Source organism: Strongylocentrotus purpuratus, unplaced genomic scaffold (assembly GCF_000002235.5).
Source record: "Strongylocentrotus purpuratus isolate Spur 01 unplaced genomic scaffold, Spur_5.0 spur5_scaffold_14, whole genome shotgun sequence".
Taxonomy (NCBI): domain Eukaryota; kingdom Metazoa; phylum Echinodermata; class Echinoidea; order Camarodonta; family Strongylocentrotidae; genus Strongylocentrotus; species Strongylocentrotus purpuratus.
In genome coordinates, this window is record NW_022145599.1 from 12,032,507 (window position 1) to 12,045,889 (window position 13,383).

A 13,383-nucleotide genomic window follows, 5' to 3' on the forward strand; every position below is an offset into this window, starting at 1 on the left:
TTTTCGAGAAAAATTTAATATAAAAATTAACCGGTTCTCCCGGTAAATTTTGATAAATTTCAAATAGCGCCTACGGCCAAACAATGGTAGCTGTGACCATGAAAATCTCAGAATATGTAGTTGTGATATATAATTTCCAAACGGGAATAGCCAATTGGTCGATTTTAGTCAAGAAAAATTGTTTTACAGATAAATTAATATCTTGACCTTGAGAGGGATCTATACAACATAAACAGTTTATTATTTACAAGTTCATCACTTTCGACTCCATTTCAACCGCGACAACGATCACAGAATATTGTAGGATCGCATATGCCTCCGATATGTTCATTTGAACCAAATTCATGACGATATACCAATTACCTTTAATCACAACGATGTGGTGCAAAATAGAATAAACATTCCTATTGACACATTGAAAAATGATTTGATCAATCAATTTCATCTTTAATGATATAACTACAAGGCTCCAGGGAGAACGGCATTAAAATTGACGAGGCTTCCTCGGGTAAACAAGCCACGTTATCATTATTATCATTACTAATCTTATTATTATCATTATTGTGATTATTATTATTGTTATTATTATTATTATTATTATTATTATTATTATCGTTATTACTTCTTCTTTTACTACTGCTACTTATCCTATTACAACAAATATTACTACTACTACTACTACTACTACTACTACTACTACTACTTCTACTACTACTACTTCTACTACTACTACTACTACTACTACTACTACTACTACTACAAACAATAATAATAATAACAATAATAATAATATTATTATTTTGCATATATTCATTTAATTCTTTACTTATTCAACATCGTGGGCATGTGACAAGAAATAGGGAACACTGGTAGATACAGAAGGTGAATGCCATCGCATATTGTTTCATAACATGCTTAGGGCTTGATGATGCCTGAGCATTATATTTATTTAAAGAAAGACGGATTGTGCCTTTTAGAATACTTTCTATTAAAAAAGATAGGCCCAAATACATTATCTATAATCGCAGCCTTTCTATAATGTTATTGGCATACATTTTATTGTGCGTCTTAAGTCTACCATCAATATTACAAAAGTTATAGGGTATAGTTTATATTCTGTGCAAGGAAAATAATATATCAATTGATTAATTCAGCATTTTTAAGTAACAAATTTAGCCAGCTCAGAAAACTTTCCCGATGATGATGAAATAAGTATGATCACATGAATGCAGAAGGGGCTGTTTTTATCCCTGTTTCAACGGAATTGCTCTATTAATCATTAATTACACTAAGCACCGCCATATTTTCCTACAAACCACATAATGTTATTTCGCCAAAACAGATCAAACGACAACAACGTGAAATATACGTAGGCGCATGCAGGGCCGGGCCGTATGTTGTTACATCATCGGGGAATCCCCATGAAGTTGGCTCGATGATTGTTTCAAAACGCCAAACAATATTCAAACTCTCAGCCAACCCTGTGCAAGTTAGTACATGTGTTATTGTCCTGCATTATTCAGACTGACCAATCGGAGGCGAGCTTTATGATGCAGATGTGAGTCACTCGCACGTCGAGTTTTTTACGTACAGTAACTTGTTGTTTTGAGCGGGAAAACACGTTGGCGGGGTTTGTATAAATCGCAGGTCTCGTCCGTTGTCTGTTCAGTTCACTGCCAGCATTTGTAAAAGAACAACCTCGAAATCAAAGTTGTCGGAATTAATTCAATTCTTTGTTGCATTCCTGGTGATTAAGGAGCATCCTGCCTTCTCTGATCGACTTATATCTGCAGAGGAGAAAGAAATTTATTAATTTGTTTATCTGCTCCTGTAATACTGGTGAGTTTAAATAATTCCTTTGTTTCCTTTTTAACTCTTCTTAGTTTTGCAAAGCTCGAGTATAGACAGTGTTAGATAATAGTTAATTGTACAATATTTCCATGTGGACACTATTTTTTAAAGCATTGCATTCCGTATAAGTTTATATATCATATTTGATACATACTATAGACAATGTGAATGATTTCTTTTTATTGTGTAAAATGTTTTCGATGTGTATACTTCATTATTAGTATATTATGTAAATATTATTATATTTATATATTTCGTTTGATTGTTACTGAAATCAGTGTGAGAAGTACTTCTAATATTGTTAAGATCCTTACTGATTTATGTTCTTGATTTTTATTGTATCAAAATAGAGTAAAGTACCCGGTTTTCGGCCACTTAAGACAAAATCCTATTTATTGGACTCTTTACTTCCTATTTATTATCATTTCTTGTTCAAATCATGAAGCAAATATTATTATTATTTAAACAAAAAAAGAATCCAAAAAAAAAATCACGAATTGCCATGACAATATTCATTTCAATTTTCACTGTTTTGGAGCCGGTTATCGGCCAAGCGTTTCAGTTTACGGCCGCATGTACAAAGTCAATAGGAAGCGCTCGCGCGCGCCGTGCGTTTCTGCGCTGATGTATAGCACAAGCGGGCGGAGCAGGTATCCCACGCCGGAGCTCCCGGGTGCTCGCCTGACCGAATACAGGCACAGCGGTGATCGGAAGTTGGAATCTGAATTAGACGGACATATCGTGTGTGCGTCGCGGTGTGCGGCTGCATTGATTTAATACATGCGATGAGATACTTTTGAGCTTGCGACCAGCACAAAATCGGGCTCTATATCTCAAAAATACTTGAAATAAAGCTCATTTTATGGTACCCATATTTCTTACATACACGCGTAAGAAACTCGATTTTTCAGATTTGGGTAGCGGGACCGCCGATTACATCGCTAAAATGTGATATTTTAGGATATATTTTTCATTGCAAATGTGGTTCTTCAGTGACACTGGCATGGTATGGTATGTGTGGGATATGTGTTATGCTATTATGCGATGTATTTTAAAGTGATTTTACCATGTATCCAACCAATTGGCCGAAAACCGGAGCTGACCGATTACCGGGTACTTTACTCTATGTTTAACTATTAAGTAGATTATTCACCAAAAGTCCAAGTATTCACTTTATAAAATCAAAGTTACTCTATAGATTAATTACCTTATTTAATGTATTGATGGAGCAGTAAAGGATATTGTTTAACCGTGTGTAAATGATCATTACACACACCAAAAAAGAAAGAAAAAGAAAAAGAGAATTGCACGGTAAGCAGAAAAAAAAGAGAATGTGATTTTGCTCGATGCATCATCCAACGTGTCCAATTGTCCATCAACGGTATTCGTATAAAATAATATATGGTGATCTTTACCTGTTCCTTTAATTCCCATTTATTCATCATCATGTTTGTTTAAACAATGAAATACCGTTAAATGAGGCATTTCCCAATGATCTTCGCAAGAATCTGACCGGACGGAAATTACTTTAAACCAAAATAAAAGTCTGAAAATTGAGCGGGAAAACGCAAGAAACGCGATACAGGAAACTAGCGTAATGGTAGGATAGCTCAACCACGCAAAGACATAGACAGGGCTTAAAGTTGGAGGGGTGAATATTTTAGAGGTGTATCTTTGACTTTTTCTTTTCTTTCTTTCAAGGAAGGCTTTAGTATTTTTGTACGTGAGATATATTTTACCAGTTAATACAATGCATGAAGAGTTTGGGCAAAATAATTCAGATGTTTTAAAATGTTTCGTGGTGGCAATCATGATTTTTGTGTTCCTATATGTCATCTGCCATTTCAGCTGAATGCGCAATAATTATCACTGTAGATTTGCAAAACACGGGTTTATTACTTTTTTTTCGAGGAATCATTAATGTTATGTAATTCGTCATGATCTCGGTCAAACTGAACCCCTTCCACCAGTGCCTTGATCACACTACCACGCCTTCACATCACTCTGGCCCGGTAAACCCTTATACCGCCCCTTTGGCTACGCCCCTAAATTCGTTACAAAGTAGTTTAGTTCATTAGCCCGCGGTTGGCCAGACACGAATGGGGTATGGTGGAGATGAAAAGGAAACTTGCCCAGGAAGTGAAACACTCCAACAAGCCATACATCCGTCCAACGGATGCGCCCATAATAGAGCTACCACTGCGGCTTTAATGTGCCACTTTAGTCAAAATGGGGAGGGCGGCGAGGGGGAGGGGCAGTTCGAATATCAGAGACTAAACGGTATTCCTTTTAAGTGAAAGTGACGACTATTATCAGTCTAGACATGCCCGCCTTGTTCGGGCAAGTTCACGAACTTACATTAAATATATCTACCTTATAAAACATGTCTTGATCGATTGATTGATTGATTGATTTTTTTATTTTAAAAAATGTTTGAGGGGGGGGGGCACAACCGTATTGTCACTATCTGGTCATGTTGGCGGGCAGTAACATACTATATAGCTTGCGCGTGATAAAGCCTCAAGGTGAATTATCATCCTAGTATGATACCAACAACTCAATGTCAATGCTAATTGGTTTCAGGTGCAAGGAATATCAGCTAAAATGCGAATCGAGGACAAAATGTTTTCCATGCACAGTAAACATCGGAAATATTTTTGTCAGCTGACGTGGAAAAGATGACCTCGTTCCAAAATAGAAATATTCTATTTTCCATGCAGATTTCTTCCAATCCACGAAATAAATAGATACGTTCATGATTTAAATTACATACATTGAAATTGCTTGAATAAAAATGAAATTATGCTTTATGAAGTGAAAACCGTGAAAACACCGTGAAATGAAGTGAAATGCTTGTACAATATTTTGTAAGTAAGAATATTTGACCGAATAGAATTCAGAATTATTTTCAAGGGGAGTTAATAGATTCCTGTTGAATATTACTTTAAATATTCATGTATACTCACTCCGTTAATCGTTGTTAATGCAATATGATAGAAATCATGTATCAGGTAAATACAAATGATATTATGGAATAATTGAATATATTATAGGGCTACAATTATATCAATAAAGCGTTTATAGATGAAACGAAACTGCATCTATCAGACAGGAAATGATTAGTGATGTGCAATGTGAACTAAAAACAGAAATAATGGATTACAGAACATAGACTAAAATGTCACACACAAAATCAAGATTATATAGTCTTTATTATCCCAAGAATGTAGTTAGTATATAGTTACTCACTTTTCTTCTAAATATATTCAATCATCGAGCCAAAATATCAACTTTTTAGCGATCCGCCCTCCTGTCACCAAAGATGACAAATTCTATTCATGCGTCTCCATGAAGAAAGATGAGGATTTGGTAAAAAATCTTGGTGTCGCGCTTTATCATGACATTTCACGCAATCGTCGTCATAATCGTAAAAACAAGGCAGATGATATCACATTGATGTGATGACATTTTAGTGGGATCTTTGTTAATTTGTCCATCCTTTCTTGCAAAGGGAAACGACCGTATAGTCGAAGATGTGAATATGTAAACGCTAACACCGATATTGGGTTACCTCTATTATTTTTCAGGTCCCTTGACTCATGAATTCTTGGCGCGTTCGCATCCTTAAAATAGAATGTTATAACACTTAAATACTCTCTTTGTTCTGAAGGTTTACACGTACATGTATAATATGGAGGAAAAATGAATAATTTTACATTGAGGTCAGCAATTGAAACCTAGATATTCCATTCAAATAGTTATAACGTTCTCGCTTTAAAATGGTTTATTACCCAGTTTATGATACTCAAGAAAACTAAATTGCTTTATTTGTAAAGTGTTAGTTATCACTAACTTCTAAACAAATCTTTGGCACTAAAGTCTTTGGCACTAAAAAAAGAGAGTTGTTTTCCGTCGTTTTTATTCTTGTCAGATTGCTGATCTTAAGTACTCCAACTAAGATTTGACATGAATTTCCTTTTATTTATATTAAGTCCAACCAAACGCAATATGAGCTCACATAAATCATGCAACTCCGGAAATGTACAATCTAGACACCCAGGCGATTCATGAGGGGGGGGGGGGGGGGTCGTCAAGACAAGCTGTGACGAATATTTGGTATATCCCCGCCTATAGAGCAGCTGATTCACTAATTCCTCGGTGATGATATCATCATGATCTTTCTGAAGATGTGACAAGATTAAAAAGTTCTTCCTTTGATCTATCTGGATGATATCATCGAGTTTACGTGATGCCGCGCAGGCGAACAGAAAGCGCGCGAAAATTTATGTCGATTGATCAGGGAACACAGTAGGATGATGACGTTAATCTCGGTGTTGAAGTATCGATAGATCTCTCGTATGCGCTGTCTTCTGATGTCTATGAATGGTGCAACATGTTCGTGTCGGAAGTGACAAAAAGTGTTTTGTTTTCATGAACGATCCTTGTACATGTAGACTGTTGACTTCCTCGACTTTATTGTTTTCCACGTAAAGTGTTACCCTACGTGGGCCTACATTAAAATAATGTCGCAGTTGTGAACGAAAGTATTCCTTAAAGATGAAAGCTTTATGATCTATCGCTATTCATTCTTATGCACCAAGCTTAATCATTTCGTGCCCGTTTTATTCTTATTCTGAGCTTACCTTTCTCTTATTATTCTTTGATGATACAATTTGTGTACTTTCTTTTACTCATCCTTATATTGATTTTCCTGTTTGCTTACAATCCATAATATAAATGGTCGGCGAAATAATGGGGAAACTAGACCGTTAAATGAAGTGCATTTGGGAAAGGTTTACTTAGTCTGTTTGTTAGAATGGTTAATATAATATGGTAGTATATTAATTTTGTTGATGAAGTATGTTGGTGAAGCATTTTCTTAATTCACATACTCTCTTATATTTTGCAGATAGACATGGACCTGACAACGACTGAAACCTTTACAACAGACATGATGGAAGATATCCTGACAACTTCACCAACTCTCTCTATGAACGTCAGCGATGTTCCCGACATATCGCCAACGCCTACTCCCGACGTGATGTGCTCCAAGGTCGTCACCATGACAACCATACCAATGCTTGGCTTGGCCATCGTCATCAACTGCATCACCCTGGCTATGGTGTCATGTGACCCAAAGAAACGCAACACAAGGTCCAACATCTACGCTGCTTCGTTCTTCATCGCCGAGATCTTCTACGCCCTCAACACGCTAGTCGCTCACTACCATCGCTATTTCTTCAGTACGCCGGAGCAGTATGAAAACGTGATCGCGCACGGGTATCTCTTCATGGAGTTCGCTTCTCGAGGTGCGATGGCGATCTCGCTCGGTGGCGTGCTGATCGATCGCTACAGGGCCATCTTTAATGTGACGTCATACTGCCCGAGACAGAGCCTCTGTGTCAGCTGCTGCTACGCCCTGGCTGGCTGGCTCCTCGCTCTCTTACTCGCCGTCCCTTTCCTAGCCGGGTTGACCGACTACTGGTACTCCACCTACCATTCCCTGCGACCATTCGACGTGTACACCGGCGTCCACACCGCAATCGTCTACTTCTTGCCTCTCCTTGTCTTCTCTCTTGCCTACAACATCCTCATGTGTCGTCTGATCTCATGCTCGAGCAGGCAATCGCTGGACAGTTTCGCTGCAAAGGGTAATCATCGACAACGGGCCACACGTCGAAATCTGGCCACCGTCATGATCGTCACCGTCATCGCCTTCGTCTTCACTTGGCTTCTCTATCTCAGCGTTCGCGTGATCGAGGGGTACTTCAAACCCGAAGACTTCCAACCAATCAACATCGCCGCTCTCCGGTTGGCGGGAAATTATGTAGCCTACCTAGGACTGTCCGTCTGCTCCGTTCTCGTATGCGTTCTGTGTGGGGACTATAAGTCGCTTGACTCGCATAGGGGATGCTCATGTTGTTCGGACAATCAGAACTTTGTGACAAAGATTGAGCAGGCTTGGCCTTCATCTAAGCCTAATCCATACTATGTGTAAAGACTCAAACATGACGGCAAGTCAAATTGCTCATCATGAAATGTAAATATCTATAGACTGTATATTGTAAGTTATAAATGCCAATACCTGCCTTTTGTGTAATATGCAAATCATATGCTATCATAATATTTTCATCGAAGAGAAAGAGAGTCTGAGAGTACGAGGCATACAGACATTGTGACAAAGACAAATATTACTATGTAACAGATTTTATTGATGGAGCTGGAGTTGGAGTATTATCCTTGTACATTTTGCGTTATAGCGACAGTCGCCCTATATTAACAACATTAACATATATTTTGTAGACAATGTGTAACATAAGTAGTTCTTGTTGTAGTAACTCTTATCTGATTGTTTCACTGGTTTTGTTGGGGAAAATTCCGTTAATAACGTTATATTATACGCAAGAATAACATTAAAGACAGTCAAGCATAAACTGCTAAGTTTGGACAAGAAATCTAAGCTGTTATTGTCCTTGATCTCCCAATATGCAAACAGAAAAGAAATTGCCTTCGTTATAATAGAGTCAGTAGAACACTTGCAATTTTATCAAGCACTGCATTCATACTTTTGTAGGATATATGTACTTTTATGTATATTTGAAATATCCAGTACAAGTATATACATATTACAATTCATAATTAATAAAGAATTATAAGGAGGGACCTCCTATATATAATTTTTAATGATATATTGCAAAAATTCTCCATCTAAAGCATAGATGATTATGTCGCTAAAGGTGCTATATTCAAGTATGAAAATGTTATATATCACATCATGTCAGAATGATTGTATTTGCATATAATATGAACTAGTTGCTTCTCCTGTGTACACCAAAATATAATGTTGGTATATATTATCGTTGTGCTCTTGAAACCTTATTATAATGTATAGAAGAAGACAACAACAAAAAAGACGCAAAGAGAGGAACATTATGAGATCATCGACAGTCGTGCTCCCATATTATAATTGTTTGTTAAGTGATTTTAATGTCATTTTACTCCTTAAACAAGATTAGTTTATCTATACTTGTCTGCTAGAAATGTAAATATTCCAACTTGTGATAAAGATTTTCTTTGCTCTCAAAATGAATGTTGCCGGTCAACAATGTGTAATAATGATAGTTCTAATTTAATACATGTAAATAGTTGTAAATAAATATCGAGTATTGTAAAAATACGGTTACATAATCTTATAAAGATTAAACAATCAAAGACGGAAAATTAGAACTGTTGTATATGGATTGGCTTTTCTGAGTACGAAAGAAAGGCAATTAGATATTTCCACTTATCATTGGTTTAAATGCGAAGGGTGTAAATTTAGAGAGAGAGAGAGAGAGAGAAAAAAAAAGAGGGAGAGAGAGAGAGAGAAAAAAAAAGAGGGAGAGAGAGAGAGAGAAAAAAAAAGAGGGAGAGAGAGAGAGAGAAAAAAAAAAGAGGGAGAGAGAGAGAGAGAACGAAGAAGAGAGAGAACGAAGAAAAGAGAGAAAGGCAGAGAGACATAATTATAGAAAAAAAGAGGGAGAGAGAGAGAGAGAACGAAGAAAAGAGAGAAAGGCAGAGAGACAAAGAAAATGAAGAGGGAGAGAGAGAGAGGGGGTGGGGGGGGGGGGGGGCTCCTGAGAAACTCAGGAGAGCCAAAGGGCAAGATATAGAGATTGAAGAAAGGAATAAATAAAGAAGATAAATAAAGAAAAGAGAAGAAAGACGACAGCATTGGAAGGAAAATAGGAAGAGTGAAAAAGGAGACATTGTGAAGATTTTGCAAGAAACAGAATTTTGAAGACATTCCCGTCGCATACCTGTTTTAAAAAATGCGTAGTTTTTTGCATGAATTATAATTATATACGAATAGCCAACCTCCTCCAACAAAAAGCAGTCACACTAATTGTGGTCATAATACACGTCTGTCTTTTTCTTTTCTGTATAAAGGAGATATCGAGAGAGTGACCTACATTTTTAAGTCCTCCCGGAATTGACAACTCATCGTAATACCATTTAATCAGACCTTTTAATCAGATTTGCAGAGATGAAAGTGCGGAAAGGGAAACCTGAAAAACAATCAGAAGCTAGAATTCCACTCCTTGTTCATGAAGTGGTAAAGCGTGCAATCAACTTACTTGGAATCGGGAACACTATTGAAAAAAAAACCCAATTACTTTCAAAATTCTAGATCAGGGGTGGCGTTGGAGGGAGCAGGGGGCGATTGTTCCCCCAATGATTTGTCACGAATCGTGTATTACTAAGCCCTGTCTTTGTAGTTGCTGCTTGCAATACCGGTCGGAGATTTGTGCCGACACCTAACGCTTCGAAACGTCTTTCTTGGTTGCTGGTGCCTTTTGAAACATGGTCACCCTGAAGAAGAAAAAAATGTGGCTCCGCTTCTGTCCGATGTTTAATTCGTTTAAAGGTAAAGACCAGTTATGGTCATGCGATTGCATTGTGAAAGAAACGTTGTGGAATCGATCAGAAAAGGTTGATCATCTAGCATCTAGCATCTACAAGGCTCTGGAATCATCAAAATGATAAGAAATTTGGCCCATTCTTCGTAAAGTTACAAGCACTATACACAGAAAGATGTATATGGGACTACCCTATATCTCTCACAGACCATGAGAGAAACAAATTTACCAAATATATGAATTAGTAGGCGATTTCCCGGCAAATTTTTTATCATCATGTATTAGTCAAAACATATTCTTTCACATGATTGGTAATGAGAGCTTCCATTTCATTTTTTGAAATTGGGGCGTTTCCAATACTGGTCTTTACCTTTAATGTAATTGAATAAAAGCGGGATAGGCCTAAACAAGACGAGTATCATAACACTCTTTAATATTCTATCTCATTATAAGCGAGTTGCATTACATTCAGTAATATATAAATGCAGCAAAACTGAAAAGTTCACACTTGAGAATGGGAGCAACTGAATGATGACCCACGTTAACATTTCAAGCGAGCCCCTGGAACGATAATGTTCTGTGTTTCGAGATAATGATATGATAAAAGAGCTTAAACACTTTGCCATCTGAACACATTTCAACAATTCAGGATCTGAACTTAGACATCTGAGTGCAGCTGAAATCCAAAATAGGAATAAAATGGTCCCATCATGAAATCATCGAGTAAACGCAATCTAGTGAATAAATCTAAAGAAGCTAACCTGACAAATACTTTGGTATACGCTGGTATCCCACGTACATTACTGATCCGTGTGTGTAAAAAAAAGGGGAAAAAAGGAGAGAGATAGAGAGAGAGAGAGAGAGAGAGAGAGAGAGAGAGAGAGAGAGAGAGAGAGAGAAAGAGAGAGAACAAAAATGAGTTGAACGTCGGGTATCGAGAGTGTATATTTAGGAAATCAAGGACTCGTTTGAGATAAATGATCCGTTAAAACACACTGCTCGTGCCCATGACCCGGGCAAACACGTGAAATTGACAGGTGTTCGAAATATTCCGGAAAAGTTTATTGCAATTCATGTGGAAAATAGACCCACTACCGAACCAGAAGTAGTGCCCAACCCGAAATAAAGGGATGGACCCTGGGCATACATCCCAACAAGGTAACCCCTATAGCTACCAGTTTCATCTTCACAACTGAATATCAATACACCATTTGTTTTAATAGTTTACGAATTAATGATCAAATCAGAACGAAATGTGTTTAAATGAAATAAACTCGAAATGCTTTCACGGCCAGGCTATATACCGCATGTTAAGTTGAATTATGAACATAATGTTTATTAATATACTTGTAAATTATCGACAAGTTTATAAAATTAGATGATGATGATGATGATGATGATGATGATGATGATGATGATGATGATGATGATGGGAATGATGACTATGATGATGACGATGAGGAGGAGGACGACAATAGCGATGATTTAGGCCTATAATAAGGGAACATAAACGTTAGTTTTTTTTTTTTAAATCCAAGGAAAACAGAGCAAACGCAAAAGGGGATATACTGTATACCAAATTATGCAACAGGCATAACAGAGACAAATAAATTATCGGAATCAATTTTCTTTAGGCCTACAAAATGCCCTATAGACTCTATGTTTAAATAAAGGGTTACAGAGATTATGATTATCAAAAAACTTTGAGTCAACTTTGAGAAATCTAATATCAATTACATAGATAGCTGATAGAACATGTATATCGTATATTTTAGTATGAACAATTCTATTAGAAAACAGAACTGTATAAGGATTTGAAAGAGAAAATGGATGGAGATAGGGGAGAGAGGGGAAGAGGGAGAGAGAGGAGGAGAGGGAGAGAGAGAGAGAGAGAGAGAGAGAGAGAGAGAGAGAGAGAGAGAGAGAGAGAGAGAGAGAGAGAGAGAGAGAGAGAGAGAGAGAGAGAGAGAGAGAGAGAAAGAAAGAGAGAGAGAGAGAGAGAGAGTATGAAAGAGAGGGGGACATAAAGTGTAAAAATGCACGAATTCGTTAATCCTACAAGTAATTTGAATGAGTAAGAAATAGCAGATTCAACATAAGAAACAACCATAACGCAAAATGTCTTATTAATCAATGTACACACTCTGGAGATATATATTCGATCCAGCCCCTTATGGACTCATGGCTCATATGGATCTCAAAACGAAGGCTTTAAAGTTTCACAATCCCTCGATGTGTCAAGGTTTGCTACTTAGGTTCACCTGAATGCACCTATATATTTCTCCTTGTAACAAAGCCACCTTCTGTAGAAGTCCGGAAATTGATCAGGAAATCGATGGAAACCGTCTGAGATCCTTATAAGCTGGCGATTGGTGAACGAAATGTGCAAGCCAAGATAATGATAACTATCTAGGAGTGGTTTTATCCACCCCCCCCCCCTTACCCCTCTCTCGCCCCCCTCTCTCTCTCTCTCTCTCTCTCTCTCTGTCTCTGTCTGTCTCTCTCTCTCTCTCTCTCTCTCTCTCACTCACTTACTCTCTGCTCTGATCATGCTTGGTTATCAACAATCAAGAGAAATTACAATTACTGAATCTCATGTTTCATACACCGATGTGCTTCTCCTTGCACCAAAGCTTTTAGAAGAAGTCGGGAAACTGATCAGGAAACAGATCCTACGACTGAGATCCTTATTAGCTTTTAAACAATTGGTAAACGTGATGTGTCAGGATGTAATATTATGGTAGCTATGACAGGCTTTATTTGTTTCTCTCTCTCTCTCTCTCTCTGTCCCTCAACCAGTCACTATAATGCTCCCCATCTCGCACATTCTTTCTCGCTCCTCTCTCGTTTCTCTTTATCTTCTCTTAAATACTCTCTCTCTCTCTCTCTCTCTCTCTTTCTCTCTGCCTTATGCATGGCTATTTAACAAGATAAATATTAATCATTCAATGTCGTGTATAATGTTTAATGTTCCTACATTTTCTCTGAGGGACAAAGCTTTTTGTAGAAGTCCGGATATTGATCAGGAAAATAAAGGAAATAGATACTTTGGCCGATAAGTAGCTAGGACCAGTTCTGCCCCCCCCCCATCTTTCTCTCTCTCTCTCTCTCTCTCTCTCTCTCTCCGTTTGCA

The 13,383-nt window shown here is 37.5% G+C and overlaps 2 protein-coding genes across 3 annotated transcripts in view; one reads left to right on the forward strand and one right to left on the reverse strand.

Moving 5' to 3' along the window:
* Nucleotides 1–1,609, reverse strand: part of LOC577336 (probable serine/threonine-protein kinase DDB_G0278665) — a 31,919-nt gene extending 30,310 nt beyond the window's left edge. Inside the window, exon 1 of the mRNA XM_030984198.1 lies at nucleotides 1,530–1,609. The gene's annotated coding sequence lies outside the window, so the exon portion shown is untranslated. The remainder of the gene's footprint in view (nucleotides 1–1,529) is intronic.
* Nucleotides 1,589–9,075, forward strand: LOC100893609 (neuromedin-B receptor). 2 transcript variants are annotated; one of them, XM_030984201.1, is made up of 2 exons: nucleotides 1,589–1,839; nucleotides 6,765–9,075. In XM_030984201.1, the coding sequence occupies exon 2, from the start codon at nucleotides 6,767–6,769 to the stop codon at nucleotides 7,847–7,849; it is 1,083 nt and encodes a 360-aa protein (XP_030840061.1). In that variant the 5' UTR covers nucleotides 1,589–1,839; nucleotides 6,765–6,766; the 3' UTR covers nucleotides 7,850–9,075. The 2 variants fall into 2 exon arrangements, with proteins under 2 accessions (XP_030840061.1, XP_030840060.1); XM_030984200.1 differs by having other exon boundaries at nucleotides 1,590–1,839; nucleotides 6,761–9,075.
* The last annotated feature ends 4,308 nt before the right edge of the window (nucleotides 9,076–13,383 follow it).